The following is a 25931-nucleotide window of genomic DNA, read 5'->3' on the forward strand; positions in this document are numbered from 1 at the left end:
TGGCGAAACATTCTGCTTATCACCCCGTTTTGTGTAGTAGTTAGTTCAGAGTGGTACAGGGTGGTAAATTTTCTATCATGCTTAGTGTTTAGTTTTGCTAACACTAAGCAAACCACCCCTGGTGGTTTTCTTTCAACAATGGCTTTTTTCCCTACTCCTTTATAGAGGCCATATTTATGGAGTCAACGAATCAGCTCCTCCAGAGTTACCACTATACGCATCTATGATCAATGTTTGGCTTGGCCTGTCTACTTTAGGTGGACAACTATGTGTTGGTAGGTTTGTAGTTTTACCATACTCTTTCCATTTCGGGATGATGGTTTTAACATTGCTCTGTGAGATGTTCAGCATGGAATATTGTTCTGTAACCTAACCCTACTTTAAACTTCCCCACAAAATTTTTCCCTCAGCTGTCTGCTGTAGTCCTTGGTCTTCATGATGTTTTTCAATCTTCGTACAAAGACCAGAGTCCCTCACAGAACAGCTGTGGATTACATACACATATGCGGGCTCCAATTTTAGGACTTCTGAAAGCAACTGGGTGCAATGGATTTTATTGATAAACTACACTTTTCAGCACACCAGACTTTTCATTTCAGCTCCATTTCATAATTATGCACTACTACACTTCACACAAGAGCTCAAAAATACATAGACATTTGTGGTTGTAACATGTCGAAGAGTTCAAGGAGCACACATAATTTAACAAAGCACTTTATCTGACCTTCATCCGCCAAGCCACTGTTAACCTTTAAGAAGCCTATCCTTTGTTCGCTACCCCCACCCCTCATAAATGCCACAGAATGTAATGGGGGCTTGCTAACTACCTATTGGGTTAGTTCGCTGTTTTACAAGTTAGTCATCCTAATAAAGGAGCTTTCTAAAAAGCCAACAGATGTTTTCTCGTTAATGTGCGACTCAACAACGAGATTGGCCACGGTGTAGAATGACCTGTGTAAACAAACATGCAATCACTACCGTGGATAAAGCAACCCTCAAGGAGATTTCAGTAACAAGCCATGCCGCCATTCCCACCTGAGTGGTGCCTTGTGAACGTTTGGCTGCTGCCCATGGCCCGTCTATGGCAACCAGCCACGAGCTTGGAAAAAAAAAAAAAAAGGCAGAAAGAACGCACGCTCACAAAAGCATTACAATGCATGCTGGGTTTCCATGGCAAAATGAAAGCAAAGGAACACAGGAAAAAAAAAAGTGAGATGTCGACCAATAAAAGCCATTAAAAGCTGGGTGGAGGGCATATCTGTTCACACTGGCAAACAAGAACAAAGTACAGTCTTTCATGATCAGAAACACACATGATAAACTGTCCCTGCTGTGCAGTGTTATTTAAACAGAATCTTGAAGGGTGGGGGGCTTTTTTTTTTTTTTTTAGGGCTGGTGGGGGCAGGGCAGGATCAGGAAGAGTGGTGTTTTGAGTGTCCCTTTGCCTTTTATAGCTGCCCACCTCAGTGAGCAGCAAGGGAGAGAAAAGGAGATCTGGGAACTGACATAATGAAGCAGGGAGTGGAGGGGGGGGAGTCCATAAAAACACACCGAGACCTTGTTGAGGGAGCAGAGGTTGTTTTGTTAGCTGAACAATAATTAGCCCCACAGACATGTACATGGATTTTCTACGTTTGGGGTTGATTCAAGAGGAGAGCACCTGGTGGGTTCCTGCTTCTTTTCAGAACCAAATGTATCATTTTGCAGACTGCAAATCAATACAAGAGGCTGTCATGTAAAATACACCAAATCTGAGTGGATAGTGAGTGAGAACAAGTGAGAAGGCGATTCAACTGTTTTCCTCTGTGCAATCAGGACTGAGAGAGGACAAGCAAGGGGGAGTGTGCACAAGTTTGCAGGTCTGAGAGTGTGAGAAAGCTTTGGAGAGACAGAGGGAGACAGAGGAGAGAGCTTCAGCCTGGCTTTTCTCTGCTGCGTCTGGAGAGAGAGGCGTGTCCACGAACCAGTATAAAGTCCAAAGAGAGCGGCTCGCATTGAGACATTCTCAGAAGACGGTCCTGCGTGTTGCACACTGACCAGAGGAGGAAACTGTGGAAACTGTGGCGATTCCGTTTTTGATGACCAGCTTTGCATTTGGACACTTGTTGACTAGGTATTTTTTGGCGTTTCCTCAAAAGGTGGATGACACTCACCTGAAGAAATCACTTGTATATCTGTCAATCTCAACAAAAAATAATTTTTTTAATCACCAGAACATTCTCTAGCTGATAAAAGGCAGGCTCCAGTTTCTGCACTGTGAAATTGAACCAGAGGAACAGAGCGGTAATACAGCCGAGGCATTGTGTTCTTGCAGTCGAAACACTAACCGGCTGACATATCAAAAGATTCCTGGACAAAGTGTTCCTTTGAAACCTTCTTTGTCTGTCTAAAGTCTGCTGTTAGAAAGGAAAGTCATCAAAAAGCAAGAGAAGGGAGGGGTGAACCTGAGAGGATCCTTGACAAAGGGCAAAGGACTACGTGCAGGTGTCTGAGCTGTCATGGTGCGAGGACGTGGCGTGGCTTCAACCTGCTGGGGCCTGTGGACATTCGGTGTACTGTCACTGGCGGCACTGTGTTTATCGGACCAGGCCATCCGCTGTCCAGTGTGCTCCGAAGAGAGGCTGGCCAGCTGCCGTCTGCCCGAGGGTTGTGAAGAAACTGTGCGTGAGCCTGGCTGCGGTTGCTGCCCCACCTGTGCTCTTCCTAAAGGGGCACACTGTGGTGTGTACTCGCCCCGATGTGGCACTGGCCTCCGATGCTACCCACCACGGGGTGTGGAGAGGCCGCTGCACTCCCTGATGCATGGCCAGGGCATCTGTACAGACGAGAGGGAAGTGGAGGAGAACTCAGGTAAGAGCAAAAAGATTTGAGTATGCATCCTTTCTGCCTCTGCCAGGCAGGCTCACGACAGGAAAGATTTCCAGGAAATGTCCAATTACAATCCTTCAGTCCCAGTTGACCAGGTCAAATTCCTGTTTCTTTGCTCACTTGGCCTTACCTGACCTGGGGAGAGGTTGTGACAAGGTCCTGCGTGTTCACCCTAATCTCAGCTAAGCCGTGAAGCAGAGCATGCTTCCTGTCAGCCAAGCTCACACAGTCCCTCTGCTGTCTCCTGGTTGCTCGCTGTGAAAGGGGCCCTGCTGTGCAGCGCAGGCTTAAGACATGCGAGCGTCTTGGTGTTGGCTGGGGCAGACGACGTGTGTAAGAAGTTATGCTGTACCTGTTTCAGTGAAAGAGTGGATTAAAGAGATCCTGCAGGGAGCTGTCAGGCATAGGCAGGGATGTACACCATAGCTGCGGTGTAAATGTAAGTCCATGTGTGTGCCTTTGTAATGGGAGGAGGTAATAAAAGCTGCTGTATGAAATGTCTGTAATGGAGTGAGGCCAGTCTGGGGCTATTAGCGCTCTCTGCAATCAGTAATTCACTTGGTGCTCTTTCATGGATATCCCCCTTCCTCCTGTTCCTCCTGCTGCTGCTGCAGACTTCAAAGAATTCTTCTCCTGATCTCTCCATCAAGCTCTTCTGGTATTTGGGGTCTCTTTTTCTCTCCCCCGACTTCTCTTTGTTATAGTATTCTTCTGAAAATGAAAAAAAAAAAGTCTGCATCTAGTTTTACACAGTTGAAGGAATAATTATTGATGTTTTATAAGCTCAACTTTTTTTTGGAGAGGACATGTACTATTGGTGCCTTTAAAGGGAAAAACGATCGTTCTAATTATGTTTTTGAAGATATGTGAGCTGTTGCATTTCTTATACTGCAATTGCTCCAGCTGAACTCAAGCTCCCAGATCATTACTGGCCTCTGAGAACACCAGAGAAGTAGATGAGGCTCAGCCAATAGAAAGCTCCCAGGGGGTGCATCCTAACTGCAGCATCTGCTCCCCCTGACCCGATCCACCCCGCCTCCTGTGTGCCCCGACGAGCCTTCGAGCGCATCGCCCACTGCCTCCAGCTCCTTGATGAGGATGAGCTCATCGGCACCCTGGCTGCCAGAGCTGAAATTAGAGCCTTCTGCTCTCTGTGCATGACCGGCATAGGTTAGCATGACTACATGAAGTCAGAAAAAAGAAAGGAGCTGATTTTTTGGAGTTTGATAAAAAAAAAAAATTCAAAAAGGACAACAAAAAACAAGCAGCTGAATGCATTTGTCTCAGCTTTCATCAGTCCACACCCGAATGTTACTGCTGCCCTTTGATGTTGCGCTGACCATTAAGCTGTCCTGAATGTAGGTTGCAACAAACCAATGAGGAGTCATGTCTGTTTTTTTTTGTTGTTGTTGTTGTTTTCTTTTGTTCTGGGAATGAAAGCTTTTGGAAACTTTTGTGTTTTGAGTGTTCGGTAATCTGAGTGTTGAGTCTCCCCACAGCACCCCCCTCCCCCAATACCCCAAAGAGTCTGTCATAACAAAGAGGTGCAGTTTCCCCATAAACCAAACTGTAAATCAGTTCTACCAAGGCTTCTGAGATCCAGTGAATATGAGGAGAAACAATCAGAAAAAGAGGAAGTGGAGAAAGGCAACTTCATTCACAGGCAGTAGATTTCCTTTGTGGCGCATTCTCTGCACTTATGCATTATTAAACAAGGGGGTGCATCTCCTGAATACATGCCCCACTCCTAGCAACAGTGAACATGCAAGATAAAAATAGAAGAGGGTTTTTAAAAACCAAGAGGATTCATAATAAAAGGAGCTAGGATGCAGCAAGGCACATCTTTGCTGAAAGGATGTTAAGGCTGGATGTAAGAGCCCTGCTTGAAAAAATGACTTTTAATACAAATTGTTGTCATTTGATATCAATACTGACAAACTAAAACATAAAGCATAAAACATAAATCCTAAGAATAAAATGTATTCTGTATGATGACTTTTACCATCTCAACAACAGGCGCTCTACTGAATCTCATGTTAAAGTCAAGGACTTCTTAAGTGTTTCTTCCTAGAAACACTCAGTCTTAATACTCAGAATAAATCATCATGCATGTGTTGGCATACATCCCTGCATTCCTGTCGAGAGAACCCGGGTGTCGGGTATTGGGGCACTTCTCTCTTGTGGCAAACACAGATATCGTTTACGAACTGATTCATACCGATGTCAGACTATGAAAAGTCCTACAACTGGAGGCCCCAACAGGATTTGACAAATAACGCTGTCAGTAATGCTGGACTCTGTTTGGCCACACTGAGTTTGCTGTGACGCACACAGGTCATTATAAAAGCCACACACTAATGTAGATGAGGTTTTTCGGCACTTTCAAACTAGTTGAAAATCTGAACTAAATTTCCATAGATTCTGTTTATTTATAAGGATTTGGTTTACAACAAATACAATGGTAAGGCACAGGAAAAATCTAATCCAACTTAGAGGTCTTCAGTTTCCCTGAATCGCGCTGGCCAATAACACTATTGCACAAGCATTGACAAAGCCTCTACCTCTTTTAAATCTTTTGTATGGAAAACATTCTGGGTACTCGGTAGAAAAGACAAATGTTGAGGTGTATACCAATGCTAATACTTGACCTGTCTTACTGGTACCTTGCTCAAGGTTCCAAGTCTGAAATTCTGAGACTGATCAAACACCGCCTGAATAATTCTTAATTGTTTATATGCACAAAACTTTTCTCTTATTTGTGAAAACACACAAAAATGGAATATTTAAATGCTTTGAGGGATATACAGCTCTTCTCCAAATCTTTCATGTTTCAGGGTTGTTGCTGGACAACATCGTGTTCCAGCTCCCTCCAAAGATTTTCTTTTGAGTTCATGTCTGGAGACTGGCTAGGTCACTGCAGGACCCTAAAATGTTTCTGTCAGAGCAACTCTTTAGATGCCCTGCTGTGTTCTGGATCATTGTCATTCTAGAAGACCCAGTCATCATTAAATCACTTGGTCAATGGATGTTGCTGCCCAAAATCTCATAACATATCCATCCCGACCCTTTTCCTGAAAAGCATCCTTAACACATGATGTTTCCACCTCACCTGCACTATAAGATTTTAATTCATGACAGCATAGTGCTACCATGGTAACCTTTGAGACTGTAGTTTGGACCTTAGTCATGATCATTGATGCGCCATGAAGTGAGTTCTTGCATGAAACCCCAATCCAAGGGAGATTGGCTGTTATCTTGAGCTTCTTCCATTCTCTACTAATAGGGACAACAGCTATTGCTTTCTCACCAATATCTATGCCAAACCATAGACCTAACCATCCATGCCTTGGTCAGGTCTACAACACAGTCCACAATGTCCCTGGCTCTTTGGTCTTGACCATTGTGGAGAGTTTGCTTCCTTAATCCCCTTATGCTTTTACATGAGGAGGTGAAAAAATAGAACAGCAGACAGTCTGACACTGAAAATAGTATTTAAAGTGTTGGCTTTAGAATGGGCTTTCTTATATGTTGTACAAAATAATATCAAGCTGCATAAACATTTAATCTTTCTTGGAATTTCATCTTTTTACAAGTCTTTAAGTTTGCATCAAAGTATGGAACTATGAATTCCTTTTAGGGCACTGAAATTTGAGATTTCTTTTGGCAGATGTTCTTTAGTGTTGTCTATTTGCTTTCTTTGGGCTGTGCAGTACATTTGGACAGCTGGAGCTGTTATGATGGAGACACACCAACATTTCAACTTGTCCTGCCCATGACATTTATACTGTGGGGACAGTTAATCATTGTGGGTCACTACATCATCTACTGATAGTAAAGGAGCATTTATTCCCACTTCCTAAGCATGTTTTTAACAAGTTAAAGAGGAGAATGGCTCTTCTTAATATAAGAACAGCAGTATTGTTTATTTCCATGCATTATGTTAGTGAATTCAATTTGAAAGTGGAAACAAAGGGTGCATTCCAAAGTAGTTTAGCCTAATTCAGTGCTGCTGTAGATTTCCTGAGGCGAAATACACACAAGCACACCCCAGCTCATTCCTCTAATGTTGTTGGATACCTGACATGAATTCAGATTTGGTTTCAATAGAGAAGAAAAATAAAATTCCTTCCTGAAAACAGAAGAAACCCAGAGTCTCAGAGGATGGCGCGGACAATGCTTTGATCCCAAAGTCTTTCACAGAATTAAAGACAATGTTTTTTTTGTTGACGATCCATCTGGAAGAGGTTCTGGCCAGCTCTTTAAACCATATTTTTGAATCTGATCCACACCTGTGTGAGTGTGTTATCCCTGGCTTGTAAATGTTTGGGGCCTCAGGCCTCAAGTCTTACTCAATTTTTAAAGTCAACAAAAGTATTTCCTTTTCATAAGCAGCTAGAAATGAGTGATAGAACGTTTGAAAACAGCTTGTTTCTATACACACTCTTCTAAAGTGGCATTTGTTCAATATGCAATCTCTTGAGTACAAAGTCTGTATTGAAAGCAAGGCATGCATTTTAATTTCTGTAGATCTGTTGCTTCGTTTTATGTCAAGCTTCCTAAACAATAAGTCTGCATTCATAATAATACTGTGTTTGCCATGCTTGGATTCACACAAATTAACATAAGGTACTGTTTTGACACGAGTTGGAAGTGGAGCAGAATCAGACGTAGCTAAAACTGATTTTCTTGTCTTCTTGATCAAATATTGACATAACTTTGTTTAAAATCATTCCACTGGTAAATGATAGAGAGTAGACACAGACATTTCACACGAGCCTTGCTGATAGTTTTGAACAGTGTGTGTACAACTGAATCAGACATCAGCTGATGATTAACAGACTTTTAAGAAGTATTTTGCCTGGAAGCTGAAGGTCTGACATTGATACTCTGGCAGAAGCTAGTGTTGACTGAACAGAAAAGCCTCATGGTTTTGAGCAGGGAAGACTTAAACTTGCTGCCAGACATATAAAAGTCTTTTGCTTAGTGTCATAAAGATGCCTGACAAACACTCATTACATTTGTTTCTGTTTATGTGCCGATTTCAGTTTACAGACTGTTTTTTATAAACAAACCCGATCCCCCGATTTTAGGAAGTAGTTTAGTTGCAATGAAGGGAGTATCTTCATCACAAGTAAACAGTTAGGACAAGGTAACTGCAGCAGTGATTGATCATCTTTGACCTTAAACATGTTGTCCGAGTCGATACTTTGAAATTTCATCTCAGCTTTTATGGTTTATCTGGCTGGATAGCAAATGCACCATCATAAATGTCCTAACTGATTTTCATCAAAGTGACTAACATGTTTTACTTATTGTGGATCTTCTGTTTTTATTCAACACTGCTGGAACTGGCCATTGACATGGTGCACTGGCGTAATTAGGCATATGGAAAAAAAATTGCTCTAAACTGATAACTTAAGCTCAGAGTTCAGGACTCTCAGTATCTTTTTTTATGACTTTTACTAAGATTTGCTACATCTTACACAAAGATATCAAAATCAACATTTTAAAACTGAGTTTATAGCTTGTAATGTCAGTTTTATCTATAAGAGTGAAGCCAAATACAAACATTAACATGCAGATGAATCATCTGAAGTATAAATCCAGCTGCCTGTGGCATTCAACAAGCCCCAAATACTGTGTGAGTCCTTTCTGCAGTAGACATCTGACCACACACCGTTACTGTGTCAAGACAAGTGAGTCCATCTGTCGTTAATTATTCACCAAGCGCCCTTCTATTGTGCTTTCAAGTACAACAGGAATGTCTATGACAAAACAATTTCAAAGTATGCGTAAATATTGTATTTAAAACTACATTCTCGACCATTTTCAGGATGTTTTATTTTTTTTATTCATTGTGAAAATGAAACAATCTGCAGTTAGTCCTACATTTGCCCCTTTTTGAAAAATCTGTTCACTACTGGAGAGAAAAAAGTATCAATGAATAAAGCAACACCAAATACTCACTGTCATTACTTCAATGGAGATGTCTGTCACAGATGGAAGAAAAAAAAAAGAGCAAAGATCCTGCTCATTATGAAACCGTGACCAAGCTTTTACACATAACAGGGTTTTTTATGTGATAAACATGCTGATCTTCAATTCAACTCTAAATTATTTTTAGAGATTTTCTTTTATGTTAAAAGTTAGATTCTTAGTTTTGCACATTTGAGTTCTTCAAAAAAAAAAAATTAGAAGGGGATGGAAACACTTCACAGCTTGTTCTATTGAAACACAGCAGTGTGTTTCATTGGTGATACAGAGTAACAGTAAATGTTTACCATTAGCAATTGATTTGTTAAGTCTTTTAAATTCATACCACAATTACCTGCTTTTTAGGTTAATGGTTAAAATGGGGAAAAAATGGAATTCAGAAATAGAATGCAAAAGTGGAATTTGGGAAAAAATAAAACAGAATTTTGAAAATAATAAAACAGATATAGGGCCCTAAATTAGTACCTACTTTGACAACCAGTTAAAGTAATTTTCTGCAGTCTATTCTAGGGCTGAACAGTCTTAGGAAACGCTACAACATGATGCTATTGATGAAACTAGGAATGTTGTTACTGACTATGACTAACTTTCGCTCTTCAGATGCTCAGAACAACTACCAATGCAACGTGGATGTTTTATTAGGTGCTTGGACCAAAATTATGCAAATATAAATTAACATATAAAAAATGTCAAGAGAAATGTAAGTGATATGATAGAACAGCCAAATTAGCTACAACTGGGTGCACAAGTGGGTTCGTGAATTATTAAAAGGGTGAACTGACCTGGAGATTTTGTAGACCCTGCAGTCCTGAATTGACCATGATATCATCAGTAAACCAAAATATTCATGATTCAGATTTGAGGCCATCTGATAAAATTTGTCCCAAACTGAATCACCGAGCAGGACAATGATCCAAAACCCAGCAGCAAATCTACCACACAATTTTGAGATTTCTTTTTATTAGACCACTTTAAAATTGTGGACTATTTTGTGTTGGTATATTAAATAAAATCCCACTAAAAATATAGCAAGTTTTTTTTTTCTTTAACAAGGAACTACACAAATGAATGTTTTTTCAGGGCTCTGTTTTTTACAATTTCTGCTCACCTGCCACAACCAACACCCTTCAATCTGTCAGCTTAGGCCATAAAATGTTGGAAATATGTCAAACATGGCAAAGGGGGGGTGATCCAAGTGAAACCACATACAGAAGTAGTGACTTCCTCCATGGAAAACAGCAGGGTAGCAAACAGGACATGCCACCCCTGACCCACTTCTAAATCACTTTGGCTTGCCCTGTGAAAGAGCGTGGAATCAGAGAAGTACGGACAAAAAGAAGAGCAAGGGACAAAGTGACGGAAGCAGCTGAAATGCTGTTGCTTTTTGCTGAAGAATGTGCTTAACACCAACAAGACTAAAAATACAAACAGCTGAGAGACACTTTCCATCTCGGACAAGCAATGCTGCACAGCTCTGAAAAACTTTGTTCAACATTGTTCAGCTCCTGACTTTTGAACCTTTGAACCTTTCCTTCATTGTCTTTTAGGCTTGTCTTTGAAGTCAGAAGGGAATAGAAAGATGGTTGAGAACAAAGGATTGCAACTTACAAGATACTTTGCCATTCCTCCAGTCACGTTCACTGACTGGTGCCCTCTTATGACAGAGCAAATGCCCTCTATCAACCTCCATTTGGAACAAAGCGATGTTGCTGAGGAGTTCTTGAGGACGAAGAGCGAGGAGGGCATTTCCTCAGGAAGCAGCTGGGTGCCTTCAGGCCCAGAGAGCTGCAGAATTATAGGCATACAAAGGTGAAAGTGGTGCTGACCACAATGCAGAGAGGATGGAAGAGGTGGCATCGTTTTAAAATACCTCCTAGCTTGGTCATAACACAGTAGCTGAAGGTCGGTGCTGAAGAGGAGAGCCCAATTACCGAGGCTCCTTCGATACGGTTAACCAGGCGTATTGTTGGCAGGGATTTCTCCACGTTCAGCTGTAGGAGATCTACCACATCTTGCTAAAATATTGACACCCTTTTAACTTTATCACATTTCTCAACTTCACAACCACTTCTTTTAATGTACTGTATTTAAAGTATTAATTAAAATAATTATTATAATAAGTGCGGGGGTTTGCGGCTATTTTATTCGTAGGCCAACAAATGTAGAATGTAGAAAATAAATGGTACATGGTTTTCAGAATTTCTTACCAATAAAATCTGAACAGAGGAACTGAATTTGCAATAATTTGTAACTAAATCCTTTCCATATCTCCATGACTATGTCTTTAGCAGTGGACAGACAGGAGGAGATCATCCCTGAACACCCAAACAACAGCAATATCCGGTGCAGTCCGCAGGACAAGCGCTGCATACAGAAGACCATGGCACGACACCCTCTGAAAACCACAAATCTGAGAAGCAACAGCGCCAGAGAGGAGACCAAGCCAGTGCTGGTGAGTGAAATTATCACCTAACAGCAAACAGAAAAATATAAACCACGTGAGCTACAACACATTCGTAAGCCCCAGCAGGTATTTTACATCAGGATTCAATTGGTCCTGGTTCAAATTCTTAAAAAAAAAAAAAAAAAAAAGAAAAAAAAAGTAACTCCTATTAAGAACATTTTGCTCACTAATTATTAGAATAACGAAAAAAAAAGTAAAATTATCCCTCCATTGAACTGATGTTAAGAAAGTCCAGCAGAAAGCTCAAAGTTTTCACAAGTTGATGTTCGAAGTATTATTTTAGATGGAGACGCATCCTTTGCTACAAATGATGAAGCGTACACTAAAGGAATGCAATGTCATTCAATTTAAAATGATTATTTTATTAAATAGAGGAATTGAATTTTTTAAATTGCATTTTAATGATTCATTTGCATTCTATTATTGTATAAAATTAGCGCAAGTGGTTAAATGAAAAGTCTGCCGAATGTGGCAATAATTCTTATACAATTAATTGTCAGAATAGTCAATAAAATAACCACTTACTGAAATAATTGTAGCAACTCTACACTCTTGCATCAATGTGCAGTTTGTTCCGTTTATCTGGGAAAGGAATGGCCATACCACTGTAATTGCTCAATAGCAGGCACATGTCTTAATGCCTTTATGTAGATAATATACGACACATCTTGTGGATGGTCAGCAGGTTTAAAGACACCTGGCGAGGAATTACGACCCACCTATCTTTACAGAAACCCAGTAGGTTTCTTAGCTGCCAACTGGTTAACTTGAAGCATTCCCTTCTTAACTGGAGACTGCCTAGATCACAGTAAACGACCCTAATGTGATTCTTTTTAAGCCACTCCTTTGGCCTGATGGCAAATAGGCCATTATAATGCAGGGGGCCCCATGCATAGCTCACTTTCAGTGTCCTGCCTGAAGGGAGAACGCTTTGCTTCAAATTTTAACAATGGCCCCTTGCTGTGGTGAAGTCATCCTGTACCTTGGCAAAAAAACAGCCTTACAGCGTAATACTCCTGGGAGATGTTGCTCTTTGGATCATACTCTGCATTTTTTTTTTTTTTTCCACCAAAGACATGTGTCGGGCTGATGCCAAAGGTCTCATCTGACCACATCACTTTCTCCTAAATCACACTGAAACAATGGGAACCTAAAACACACAGTATGGTGCCGACACACTTAAATAAATTATGCAAAGTGACTTACCAATATTCTTGGTAACTGTGGTTCCACTTGTGCTGAGATTGTTAACACACTCTTCCTTTGCAATTGTAGACTGATCCATCACTTTTGTCTTGATCCCCTTCAATCCAAGATCTTTTACAGAGTCAAACCAAGGGTCGCAAAGTTTTCGTGCTTTTCCAAATTCCATGTACATAAAATGCATGCGTTCTCTCTCGCATGCTTTGATACAACATTGATCTTGACTGTCATGGTGGAGAGATGTGAATGGAAGAAATTATGATTTTGTGGCACGCACACTTTATGCGTGCAACTAGTTGAGATCCGGGGCTTTGGTAATTGTCCCATGACCAATATGCAGATAATTCAGACTGAGCTGTAGGGTATTAAATGCTTATTTCACTCAAAAACAGGGTAACTTTGAAGCCATGTAAAATTTGACTTACATTCTGACTATCTCACAAATGAGAGAGGTTATTTCTTGAGTGAGCAAACTTACAAATCAGCAGGGAGTTGAATGTTTATTTCCCCACTTGTGTAATAGAGAACAACTCCTAGATTAAATTATGGTTAATTCAATAGAGTTGTTTTCGCCCGACTTTGAAAAACAAATTTGAATAAATTTTGCCTCTATCCAAGTAATGGTCATTTTAAGATTGGAAATGTTTTAGGAAAAACAAAGTCTACCGGTTCTAAAATACTTGTTTGCAACTTACATAACGCAATGTATGCAAGTTGCAAACCAACAACTGGTCTCAAACACCGGACCCAGAGGGCCAGTTTCCTGGAAATTTTAGACATTTCTCTGCTACATCACACCCAAATCAAATAACTACTCCATTAGCTGGACTCTGTTAATCTTGAATGCATGCTGAGGAGGTAATTTATCCATTTCACTCAAGTTCATTGGGTGTTCATTGACGTTTGAGAATCCTACTCTTGACATGAGCAACTAAAAACTTATTGAATGTACTCTAAGCATTTAATTAATTTACTTATTGTGGAGAACATTATAGCTTTTTGGCATTCTGTTTTATAGATTAACACTGAAATTTGATATTAGCTGGCTAATTAGCAGAGCTACTTTTGCTCGCTTAGCTTGTCGGAACGCTGGTTAAAACACGCTGCTCTAAACTTTTAGCATGCAAAGTTTCTTTCAGAAGAACTTTGATTACCTTCATTACAATAATTGGTGGCGCTCCTCCGCTTTGCACGCCACGTTCCAAGAAACCACCAGACTCTTATTCTTCCTCTTTTAAGTTTTACTGGCGGTTGGCAAACCAACTGAAGGGGCATTTACTGCCACCTACCGGACTGGAGTATAGTTGGCAAAGACGTCAAAAGTGCAACGGCACAGGTAAGGGAGGGGCAAGTAGGGACAAGTGTTGCCAGATTGGGCGAGTTTCTCCCCAATTGGGCTTCTTTTGAACACGTTGGGCTGGGAAAAGCACAGGTTTTGGTAGGTTGCTAATATTTGGGCTGTTTTTCACAGCATTTGACTGGTTTTTAGAAAGTCCACATTAAATCAAAAATAGTTATCACTGAGTGGCAGAAAAGTAAAAAACTTCAACATTTTAATGACATGCCATATTCTTACTCTCATTTTATTAGTTAATTTATTTTTGAAATTATATCAGATAATAAAGTGTCACTATGGAATTGTTTTGGCCCATGTCCATTTTAACCTGAGTTTGATAATTAGGCTTGTTTTTTGTTGTTTGTTTTTTTAGTTTTGATTTGGAAAATCAAAACTAAAACTGCTTCAACCCTGCTTCAAGCAGGGTTGAAGCAGTCTTTCAACCCTGCTTCAATCTCCGCTCACTCTGGAACTTTCTTTGATATTTTAATAAAATTACTTTGAAACCTGGAAACTGTGAAATAAATTATGATTTAATGGCTTCAGGTAATTTTTTTAAAACAGAGGTATACCTGGAGACGTTAGCAGTCTCAAAGTCCAAGTCACCTACTTGCAACCTGACTTGGACTTGCCTCTCAAAGACTTGAGACTTGGCCTAGATTTGTGACCATCTCTTTCACAATTTACAGCCTACTAGCTCAGCAACAAGAGTCTACCCAGATAGCACATGATGTTAAATCAACGTTGAAAAATAGTTAGAATCGTTGATTTTTGGTTGAAGTCGACAAAGGACGGTGGATCAACCATCAAACAACCATCCAATCAAACCGTTGAAACTGTGACATTGAATCAACGTTGTTTTGTGGTTGAAATCTGATCACTGAAATGCCGAAGTCTGATTAATGGTTGATTTTTGGTTGAAGACGACAAATGACGGTGGATCAACCATCAAACAACCATCCACCTCTAGCCAAGTAACCAATGTTGAAACTGTGTCATTGAATCAATGTTGTTTTGTGGTTGAAATCTAATGACTGAAATGCTGATGTCTGATCAACATCTGATCAATATTGAATCAATGTCAGATGCACCCCTTCCCCTCCTCTCCTCCTCATCAGCGCTCTGGGTCAGAGTATTTTATTACTGAGCGGGGGTTATCACATTTAAATTAACCACTGCAGAGGATAGTCGGTGGTGATTCCTTTCTGTACATTTTCTTACTTGTTCATAACAATTCTCACTGACTGTGTGTGTGTGATATATTGACACAAAAACATCTACAACTTACTACAAGGAGTGGAGAGGTCCACCCCCACCGTTTACATGAGTGGGATGTCCCAAACACACAGCTGCTTCGCTGTTGGCTTGTTGGAAAATATGTTAATTCAATGTTGAATTATCATCACAAAGGTTGCATGTTTGGTTGAGGTCGACAACTGATGGTGGATCAACTATAAAACAACCATTCAATTCTAGCCAATTAACTAATGTTGAAACTGTGTCATTGAATCAATGTTGTTTTGTGGTTGACATCAAATAAATGAAATGCCAACGTCGAATCCAGTGTGTTTCACCACCGGTCCTCCAGGCCCTACAAGTTTTAGGCATTTCCCTAATTCAACACGCATGATATTAATTGACGTCTGATTAACGGGGTTTTGCTGAACTGAAAGCATGCAGGTCAGTTTGCCTTGAGGATAAGGTTTGGGGAAAAACTAGTAATCAAAGTGTTCAGGTGTTTTTTGCACCCATCACCACCGCCTGCCATTCAAACGCCCAACCCCCTTCCCAGCTGACATTGATTCAACATTGATTCAACATTGATCAGTCGTTGATCAGACATTAGCATTTCATTCATTAGATTTCAACCACAAAACAACATTGACTCAATGACACAGTTTCAACATTGGTTACTTGGCTGGAGGTGGATGGTTGTTTGATGGTTGATCAACCGTCAGTTGTTGACCTCAACCAAAAATCAACCATTCTAACTATAATTCAACGTTTATTTACCGTTGTGTGCAATCTGGGCAGTTTGTTGCAGCCCTCATCACCTCCTCATCTCCCCCTACTCCCTCCCAAACCTCCCCCACCCAGCCGCTCCTCCCAACCTTCTCCTCTTTACCCCCTCTCATCCCTTCTTCCCTCCCCCTCCTTGAGCTCTGGGTCAGAACATTTTATTACTAGGTGGGGGTTAATCATGTTTCAAATTAAGCACTACATGTTGAGAACAGTGGGTTGTGATTCCTTTCTGTACATTTTCTTACTTGTCTGTAAATATTATTACTGACTGTGCATAATGTGTTGACACAAAAACATCTACAAGTCTGTACTAGGAGTTGTACAGTCCACCTCCCCAATTTTACACTTGTGGTTTGTCCCAACCAAAAAGCCACTTTGCTGCTGGCTTGTTTGCTACCGGCTTCTGAATTGAATTCTCCGCTGAGCACTTTTATGGTAAGTTTTTCAATATTACTTTGATCTTAAACGTGTTTATTGAAAAATAAGGGCATTGTTTTGTGCCCATAGTAATCCTGGTTATTTTGGGGCAAAACGGATATTTTTAATAATTGAGGTCATGTCTCCTTTTGTATTATTTTCATCCTACCCACCACTCCAGGCCTAAGTATGAAATCCTGCGAGATTTTGTGGGATTTGAGTTTTTAAAATAGGGTGGGGCCTATTGTTTGGTCTGGGAGAACATGTGGTGGACAAGGAAGTGTAAGGCTGGCTGGTCCAGGTGGGCTTTAAATTGTTGTGATAGTAATCACTTGTTTTTAACTTTTTATTATGATATGCTTAGGGTCGTGCTTAAATGAGCCTCTGTACCAGAACAGCTGAGTTGGATGATTACATGACCGTCTGCAGCCATCAAGAAGTGCAGAAGGTTGTTAATCATCCACAGATTCAATCCAGGTGAGGCAGAAGGGAAACACTTAACATGTAAGGCAGGTGAAACACTGAACTAAACCTGCTAATGACTGATTCAGTCTGTTGATCCTTGGATTGGTAACTGGTTAAATTGAACTGGACTATTGTTACTTGTGTGGGATCTTTATTAGCATATAGACACTTTTTAAGGAATTTAATCAACTTATTTGGAAATATTTGTAGTTGATGGAAGATTGAACCAGCTATTTGATGGAAGTTTATTCTGTATAAATTATAATTTTTCCAACTACACTATAAATCACCTTTTGTTTGATTTATTTGTCTCTGGTGTGTTAAATAAACCTGATCCTCCCTGAGTTTTATTGTTAGGTTTTCTGATAAACAGCCCTTTATTTTAAATATTGATTTAATATCAATATCATAAATCTTACACTATACTGCAGCTTGATGGGTAAATGCAGTTGTATATGTAAACATAAGATAAATATTAATGAAAGATTAAGATATTAATTTAACAGTGAGTGTACATGGGGAACTATATGGTTTGTATTTGTTCTCAGACCTGTAACCAGTACAGTGTTTAATATTTCATTGTGTTTCAGAACTTTTCAAATGTTTATCATATTTCTAACTGGCACCTTCCTCACTTTTATTTTTTTCAGCTGTTGCTCTGCAGTTTGACCGAAAGCTGACTCTTGAGGACTGCAGCAAAATTGTCAAGAAGTGGCTTCATTATGCGCCAGAATGAGAGGAAGACATCACAAGGAATCAAAGTGACGCCAACCAGAGTCAAACTGGGGTTACCACAACTTGTACTGTTTCCCTACTTCATACAGTACAAAGCTTAACTTCATGGATTCTGTTCTTCTGTGGACAACATACTGTTGTTTTGACAGTCAAAAAGGAATCAAATATGTTTAAAGATCTGTCCCTCTTTTCTTAAATAAAATGTTAAATCAAACCCATGTTGTCATTTTTAAACTTTTGTACACAGTTTACGCATCATCTGCCAATAATACAGTGTTTAACACCAGTGAAGAAACTTTTAGTGGCATGTTATGATGTAGACCTATCAGACGTAAAATGTACATAAATCCTTAGCTTTCATTCAATATAAAAACAACCCAAATCTGCATGTACATCCACAGTCAAATGAGTGTTGAATCAACATTGATTCAATGTAGAATTAACACAAATCTGCATGCAGATCCACGTTCAGCTGATGGTTGAATGAACGTTGATTCCTAACTGATTCAATGTAGAATCAACACAGATATGCATGCAGATCCATAGTCAAATGAGTGTTGAATCAACATTGATTCAATGTAGAATCAACACAAATATGCATGCAGATCCACGTTCAGATGATGGTTGAATCACCACTGATTCCTAACTTATTCAATGTAGAATCAACACAAATATGCATGCAGATCCACAGTCAAATGAGTGTTGAATCAACATTGATTCAATGTAGAATCAACCGAAATCCGGATGCAGATCCACGTTCAGATGATGGTTGACTCAACATTGATATAATGTCAGTAATGGTTGAAACCCTAACGTTGATTCAACATACAAGTCACCGACCACTTTCAATGTTGTTTCAATGTCAGCGTTCAACGTTGATTCAGTGTTTCTGGCTGACATTGATTCAATGTTGTTTCAATCATTCTGTGCTATCTGGGTATGTGCTAAACTGAGCAGCCTGCAGCTTGCAGCCTGCTCTATAACCTCTTAAAACCCTTTGGAGCTTTATGAAACTGAAAATTGGGGGGGAGGGAAGTAGATCCTGATCTGTGAAGGAGATAATTTTCTGACTGAAGAAAGATCCAAACAATCAAAGAGTTTTGTTAAAACAGGAGCTGACATGCAGAGATTGACCTTTTGATATGCAGCTGGGAACAGTTTTTAAATTAGCACAGAAAAGTAAAACCTCAAAAGGCATTCAGCTGCAAATAATTATTTGTATTTTTCATTTTTAGACATCCACTAGGAGTTGCAACACATTACATGTTTTAAATTGTGACTTTATTCAACTTTGCAACTTTCATAGCACTAATCCTTTGTATAAATAGTTTTTTGGTGTGTGTGTGTTTGTGGTTGTCATTATTGAGTGTGTACAAAAAAATACAGCTGCACAACTGATATCAGGGTGTTCCATAAAAGTCTCTGGAAATACTTGTTTCTCCTAAAGGCGCCCTGCCGTGCTGAGCTGCAAAGAGCTCTGGACAGATTGGCATCCAACAGCCGCACCCATGATGACCTCTTCACTATTCCCATCCCCAACTGTGACAAGAATGGAGATTTCCACCCAAAACAGGTCTGTGACTTGAAGAGCAAACTTAGTATGAGCTTTCTGGAATCCTCCTCTGGAATCACTGAGCAGACTGGTCTTTTGGCCATGTCTGCTGGTGAACTGTGAATCCTTAATGTTACGCCAAATTAAATGAAAAAGCAAATCTTTAAACTTCAAACGGCTCTATTCAGATCACATCAGCACTCTGTGGACCAGAACACAAAACACGACCGCAGACGATGACATACTATCTTACAAGTTCAAGATCAACAAAAGAGTCTCCAAACAGACTGTCGCAGTGAAGCCAAAACCTTGTTTTTCCAAGCTGGCGTGGAAAGTGATTTACGCTCAGGAATTAAGATGTCATGCGTAAGGCAATTTGCCCGAAACCGTTGAACAACCATCACTCTATTATTGTGATCTATGCAATTAGGTTTTGAATGCAGCTGCTGCTTTTCTTTTTCTTTTTTCTTTTTTTTTGTTTCCCTGCTTTTGCAAGACTGAGCAAACATGCAGATAAGAGTGAGAGAATCAGAGAATATAAAAAAAAACTGAGATAAGGCCGCTTTAAGTTGCAGACTCAGACTGTGTGATAAAAAGAAAGCTCGGCTGAGGCACCAGCCATGAATGTCTGAGTTATGCTGATTGTGTAACGTAGTTAAAGTATCTCAGTCTGCTCAGTTTCTCAGGCATCTGTTTACTGTTTAGCTAAAACTGCACTGTGATAATACCCAAAGGGAAGCAAAGCACAGGTCATAAAGGACAACTGGGACCAATTTTAAGCCAGCGTTGCTCTGAGATTTTTAACTGGTGGTGTTGGAGCCTGTGTAAAAACTGAAATCATCCCGTTAAAAAGGTCCAAACACACGCAAAATCTGAACAGCTGAAAGCTCACATGGGGAACGTGGGGATTTGAACCTGATAATCTAATTACGCCATTCACTGTTTGTTTAGTGCCACTTTAATTGCACTTTAATTGTTGTAAATTAGTTTAACATATAATTTCGATCTCTTTAAGAGATTAGGTGTTGGAGTAGTTAGTGGATACTACTGCTTTGCCTAAATGTATTTTCCACCATTTTAGAGACTACCGGTCGCGAAAAGTAAAGAGTCAAAAGAGCAAAGAGCTGCTGTTTATTTGCTCATCTAGTGCATACAGAGCAATGTCTGCATTCCTCCACAGCTATGTTCACGTCAAACTCGCTCACACATGTAGGTCACATATTTCAACTATTTTCCATTTGGACTTCCTTTGTACTTTAAAATAATAAAAAAAAAATTTATTTAGAAAAAAAAAAACATTCAAACTATCTTTTCTGACAGGGTCAATTAACATATGACATATCCCAGAAGCTTATTTTGATTTTTAAGGTGATCTTCATCACCGTAAGTTTTTTTTTTTTTTTTTTAAAAACCCAACTTTTTCTTTCACTCATTTTGTGTCCAGTCTTTCTACTTATAATTTTTTTCATAGAAATGTTTGTTTGTGAAATCACAAGAAAACACAAAAATATACTAGCCAATATTTACTAGTTCATATTGCTGACATGAGTCCTTTTGGTTGCCTGTCTTGAAGGTGGCAAAATTAAATGTAAACCCATTCCCAGAATCCACTTGGGGAAAAAATAATACTTGTTAAAAAAACATATATGTGGTATCACTACTACATACATCTAGTTCAATCACCTTTACAGGACTGAGGAGCAAAGTCCTCTAGTGTCAGGTATGTGGCATACTATTGGACAGCTGAGGCTTGGCTCCTGTTTGCTCATCAGCATGACGCTGACTCCATCTAGACCAGAAAATCAACTACAGAATTGTTTGGGTGTTGGAATGGCCCAGTCAAATCCCAGAGTTTAACCTGACCGAAATTCTGTGGAGATATCTTAAACTCTACAGAAACTGCGAGTCTTGATAAACTGAATAAATGTTGTGAAGTGATGTATGTTGTTCCACCAAAGTAATGTGAGATACTGATACAGTCAGACAAAGTAGTGCAATCTTTAGAACTGCATTTCTGTGAATAATCCCTTCATCTTTACATCCATCCACAGTGCCATCCCGCACGTGACGGCCATCGGGGAAAGTGCTGGTGTGTGGATCCCAAGACAGGCATGAGGCTGCCAGGACCCCTGGAGCTGCGGGGGGATCTGGACTGCCACCAGTTAATGACTGCAACCCTAAGGGACTGAGGGGGGCAGAAAAGGGACAGTTTGGGTTTGGTGAACCAGCTGAATTTACTGGTGCTTTTAGTGGAACCATATTACTAAAGGACTTTATACTTCAGCCGAGCTCTACCAAAGGCAAACAGTTGTGGAGTTTGTGCAAAGAAAAGGAAACCATTAAATTGAATTATTTTACTATTATGTTTCTGTATGTGAGAGTAAGTGATTTGAGTCTTTTGAGCACTTGTCTTGTTTTGTTCCTACCATGTGAAATTAAGACAGATTGTCTTTAAACGTGTGCGCTTTAAAGTATCAGGTGGTAGAAAAACAAAACACGCTTCTTCAGAAAGGGGCTGTACATGTGATTTATGTAAGAGAAGACGCTAACCTTTTCTGTGTAATCCTCTTAAAAAGTGGCAAAAAGCATTTAGTCCACTGTAGTATAGCTGATGAAAAACAGAAACTGATCATGTTTTCTTCTTAGTGTAGCACCAGATTGGTTGGAATTACTGAATCAAGACCATCCAGAAATATTTGCTTATGCAGTAATTATTGTTTTTGCATCTCATATTCTCTATGTAGAATAAAGCACAATGGAAAGACAAAAAACAAAAAACAAAACAAACAAACAAAAAAACAAAAAAAACGTAACTGAGTGACAGCATTAAAGTAGCAAAGATTTATGGGATGGGAACAACAGATTCTATGAAATGAGATGAAAGGGCTGCAAAAAACTGCAAAACCCTTGTGAACTAACAAATAAAAAGCCATAGCCTTTCACATCAAGTGCACCAAAGTGAAAATTGAAATTAAATGAGAAAGTCTGTATCTTTGCAATCCCAGGACAGATTTTATTTATTATGCGGCAGTGAATTCCCCTGTCATATTTTCTGACGAACATCTTTAGCACAAAAAGCATTGGCAGTGTTGCTTTACTAACAGCCCTGTGAGCTGCTGATAGGATAATCTTCTTTCTCCAGCTGGTGCTAAAAGATGCCAGTATGACCCTTGTGTTTGTATGGATATGCTTTGGCTTACAGGATTTCTCCCCAGCAGACTGCTTGGCAGAACTAAATGGTGCTATATTCTGACTGTGCCAAAATATGAAGCAACGATGGTTTCTACAGTTTTTGTTTAGCCTTTTATAGCATTCAAGAAAAAGTGAGAAGAAAGTATTGGCATATATGAGGGGCAACCTTATGTGTTCAACTTTCTGCTTTAGCTATTGACAAATATTTTATTTTTCTTTAAAATGATGAAAATCCAGTATCCAGCTTTGCACTATAGTTGCCGCTGTTACATTTTAACTAGCTGGTGTTCTGAAAAAGGCAGAACATTTTTGTTAAATAAAACAGCATTGTGTAATGAGCTTTGGATGAGTTCTAGCTAACAAATCAAGTGTTTTAAATCTGGTATTGCTTCAAATGTACCACAAATATCCCAAAGCAAACAAAGAAATGTTCTTTTAGGTTCCCTCTTAAGTATTATGATATTCAACAAAGCATAATGTTACTGAAGGTAACCAGTAGCAGTAGCTAATAGTATGCTAATTGCATAGGCGTACCATTGGGCATTCAAAGGAGCGTACTGGATTTAAGCTAACTTTTTTTGTCAGATCTGGACAGTTGGGTTTGAATGTTCATCGGGAGATAGTTAATAGTGACTCAAGAAAAATATTTCTGTTGTTAGGTTCATGTTTTGTGTAGAGGACAAAACGCACCAAAGTTTAAATAAAAAGTGAGACTGTGAAGAATTTATTGACTCTAGCCAAACATGGCCTCCTTGTGTGGATAATAGTAATATCAAAGATCAATTGCTGTTAGCACAAATTCAAAGGGTGAGATCAGATTTTTGATGTTGTTTACCATTTTGCCACTTTAGTATTTCATATTTCACAATTTTGTTTACCTGACAAAGAAGCCAATAGAAGTTTCCTACCAACCATATGCCATGTTATAGCTGCCTTGAGGACATTTTGTACCCACCTTGGACTACAAAAGATTTAAAGTAGTTTAAAGACGCTTGTATGTGACAAAAAATTAAATATACCAGCAGATGGTCTTCCATAGTTATTCTGGTTAGAGCTGAGATAGGACTTCTCAATATCAAGGAAACATGACTTTGCAATATTATCGCAGAGTATTGCAGTGACACCATCAACTCCAAATATCCCACTCGCTACTCTCTTTTCTGTTATCAGAATTTCCCTATTACCATGTCTTTCACAAAGATCAAAAGCAGACAAGTGAACAAGATGGCACATGATTCAGAAACAATGACATACCTTCTCATTGTATCAAAGTAATTATTTCCAGTAATTAATTATTTGAATATTGCGCACTTATGTGATACCAGACTGATGATTGTGATTCAATGTGTTGTGCATCGTTGTGAGGAGTCATGCTTTTGCAATAGACTGGAAATTTAAAACCCTTTTGAAATGTTAAAGAATACAAATTCATAACGGTGAGTTAATGAAAAAAATCTCTCTTATTTATTGAGAAAACAATTATGACTTTGGAGTCTATGATGTAAATATAGAAGTTTACACATTAAACTCCAAAACCTGGTATGGGCTGGCCCATTCCTCACTAATTTTGGCCCTTTTACCTATTGTATTTTAAAGAAAAATTTACATAATAACAAAAAATATGATAAAAGAATAATAAAATATCCATTACTATAAATTGTCTTTATTTCAAAACAAATTTCAAACTACTATGTTGTCTTGTTGAATAGTAGGGTTATCTATGGCAAATATTAAATTCTTTTATTTGCTCATCACAATATTAAATATCAGCAAATTAATTCACTTTTCAAGGATCTTGTTAATTCTTACAAGAATGTATTTTATGTGATTAAAGGTTTAAGTTATATTACTAAAAATTGGAAACATTTCCTAAGTCTATTTCTAACTAGCTGTTCGATGAAGACAGTGTTGGAGAATTAATCTCTTTTTAGAGATTAAGATAACCTTAGAATTGTTTTTAAGACCAAACAAGATTTCCTACATATTTCAATGAGCCACACAGACAGATGAAAGAATGTTTTACCTGAATCTATCTTAATGCCACTCAAGACTCAACGCTAAACATGTTCAAAAGCATTTCTTTGATTTATGATTACATTTTCATCATTTAAAAAAGTCTTATTTTTCATTTTAAATGCCTTTTGAGTGCATAAAATAGTTACTTGATAGTAAGCTGCTTAATCTAAGACTTTGCAGTTTTGAACTGTTTCTGGAGAATAGGCTATTTTTTGTTTGCATCTGATATTATCTGTTTACGTGTAGATTATTAATGTTTAATGTTTGCATGCATTAAAAACAAGCCAGAAACAGATGAGGTCTTTTTTTTTTGTCTAGAAGAGAATTGTTGTGCTCACATGTTTGAGTGAACAAAGAATTAAAATATAGAGTTGAAATTATTAATGTTTACCTGAAACTAAAATGTACTCATTGTAATGTATCAATTAAAATACAATAGAAACTATGCTGTAGCTGTGTAATTCTTAGTGATAAAAGTAATATCAACAGTACTGGACAACTGTAACATAAAAAAAAACATTTATGTAGGTATGTTGACCTATACAGGAGGTGATGTTGATTGACTGATATTTTATAAGCTTTCCAACAGCTTGTGTAATCTAGACAGGTGAAAAGAAAATGTACATATTTTTTTTTCTGCACATTGTTTCAATCAATATAAGCTAACCTCTGTAAATAAAGATAATCCAGAACAAGTTTGAGATTCTGATTTGTTGGACTAATACTTTTCTTCTGTTTCCAAATATAATTCAGTCTGGGTGTTGATTTTTGAAATCTTTCAGATAACTTCCTGTTGTCAGGCAGGTTCAACGTAAGTGATTTATTGATTTTACAAGTAAGGGAGTAATGATATCACACCTGAGTCTGACAGAAATGGATCTAAAACCTGCAAGAAATAAGATCTTGGGGACTAGGCATATGCTCAACTCCATCATCTCTCTGCCCAGCTTTCTAACAAAGCGGCCAAACTGATTTAAAGAGGAGAGGCAAAAGCAATGGAGGTGGATTAGTAGCTGATGGTGTCATCTGAGACATGTAACCGTGGGAATAGTATCTATGCTGCCTGGATTTTGAGCTGTTAGCTTCTCATGATAGTCATAAGACAGTCATACAGCAGTAGTCTTCTGTCAGAAGCCTCTTCAGGATTGGTGCAAGACTGACTGCTCTTGGAGGTCATTCTTGCCCACAGCAACAGCGTCTACAACAACACTTTGGAGATCCTTAGACGATATGATTTGCAACAGGATTTAGTTTCTCATGTGGATGAATACAATATTTTTTTAATTGAATTAAATTAAATTAAATTACCACTGTAGTGGCAGGATCATTCAGTGAGGATGGATGGACAGACAGAGATTATATTATATCTTAAAGGTTAGATGTGTGATGTTAAAACTAGAGGTGTGCCGATCGATCGGTCACCGATCATAATCGGGCCGATTTCCGTGAAAAAGTGCATGATCGGTGATCGGCGATCATTGGCTCTTGTTGCCGATACCGATCACCTGCTTCTCATTTCGCAGCCTGCCTGTGAGGCTGGTCTCCTCTTTCCTTCACACTGCGCAAACGCGCAGCAACAAATCCTAAGCGATGTGGAACTATAACGCACTGAGTGAATGGGGAAGTTTGCGTGTTGCGGCGGAAAATTAAAGCACGTGGGGTGAAGC

The 25931-nt window shown here is 39.0% G+C and overlaps 1 protein-coding gene and 1 long non-coding RNA gene across 3 annotated transcripts; both read left to right on the top strand.

The window, feature by feature from the left end:
• The first annotated feature begins 928 nt into the window (after window positions 1–928).
• LOC106918426 (insulin-like growth factor-binding protein 4) lies at window positions 929–24959 on the top strand. 2 transcript variants are annotated; one of them, XM_014988183.2, is made up of 4 exons: window positions 929–2850; window positions 11154–11314; window positions 18952–19077; window positions 21108–24959. In XM_014988183.2, the coding sequence occupies exons 1-4, from the start codon at window positions 2499–2501 to the stop codon at window positions 21243–21245; spliced, it is 777 nt and encodes a 258-aa protein (XP_014843669.1). In that variant the 5' UTR covers window positions 929–2498; the 3' UTR covers window positions 21246–24959. The 2 variants fall into 2 exon arrangements, with proteins under 2 accessions (XP_014843669.1, XP_014843668.1); XM_014988182.2 differs by having other exon boundaries at window positions 942–2850; window positions 11151–11314.
• On the top strand, window positions 16329–17718 carry LOC148161077 (uncharacterized). Its single transcript, XR_015762378.1, has 2 exons — window positions 16329–16781; window positions 17420–17718. It is a non-coding gene; the product is annotated as an uncharacterized LOC148161077 (long non-coding RNA).
• Window positions 24960–25931: the final 972 nt, after the last annotated feature.

This window comes from Poecilia mexicana, unplaced genomic scaffold (assembly GCF_051168715.1).
Source record: "Poecilia mexicana isolate PSO_F unplaced genomic scaffold, ASM5116871v1 scaffold_1, whole genome shotgun sequence".
NCBI classification, from domain to species: Eukaryota; Metazoa; Chordata; class Actinopteri; order Cyprinodontiformes; family Poeciliidae; genus Poecilia; species Poecilia mexicana.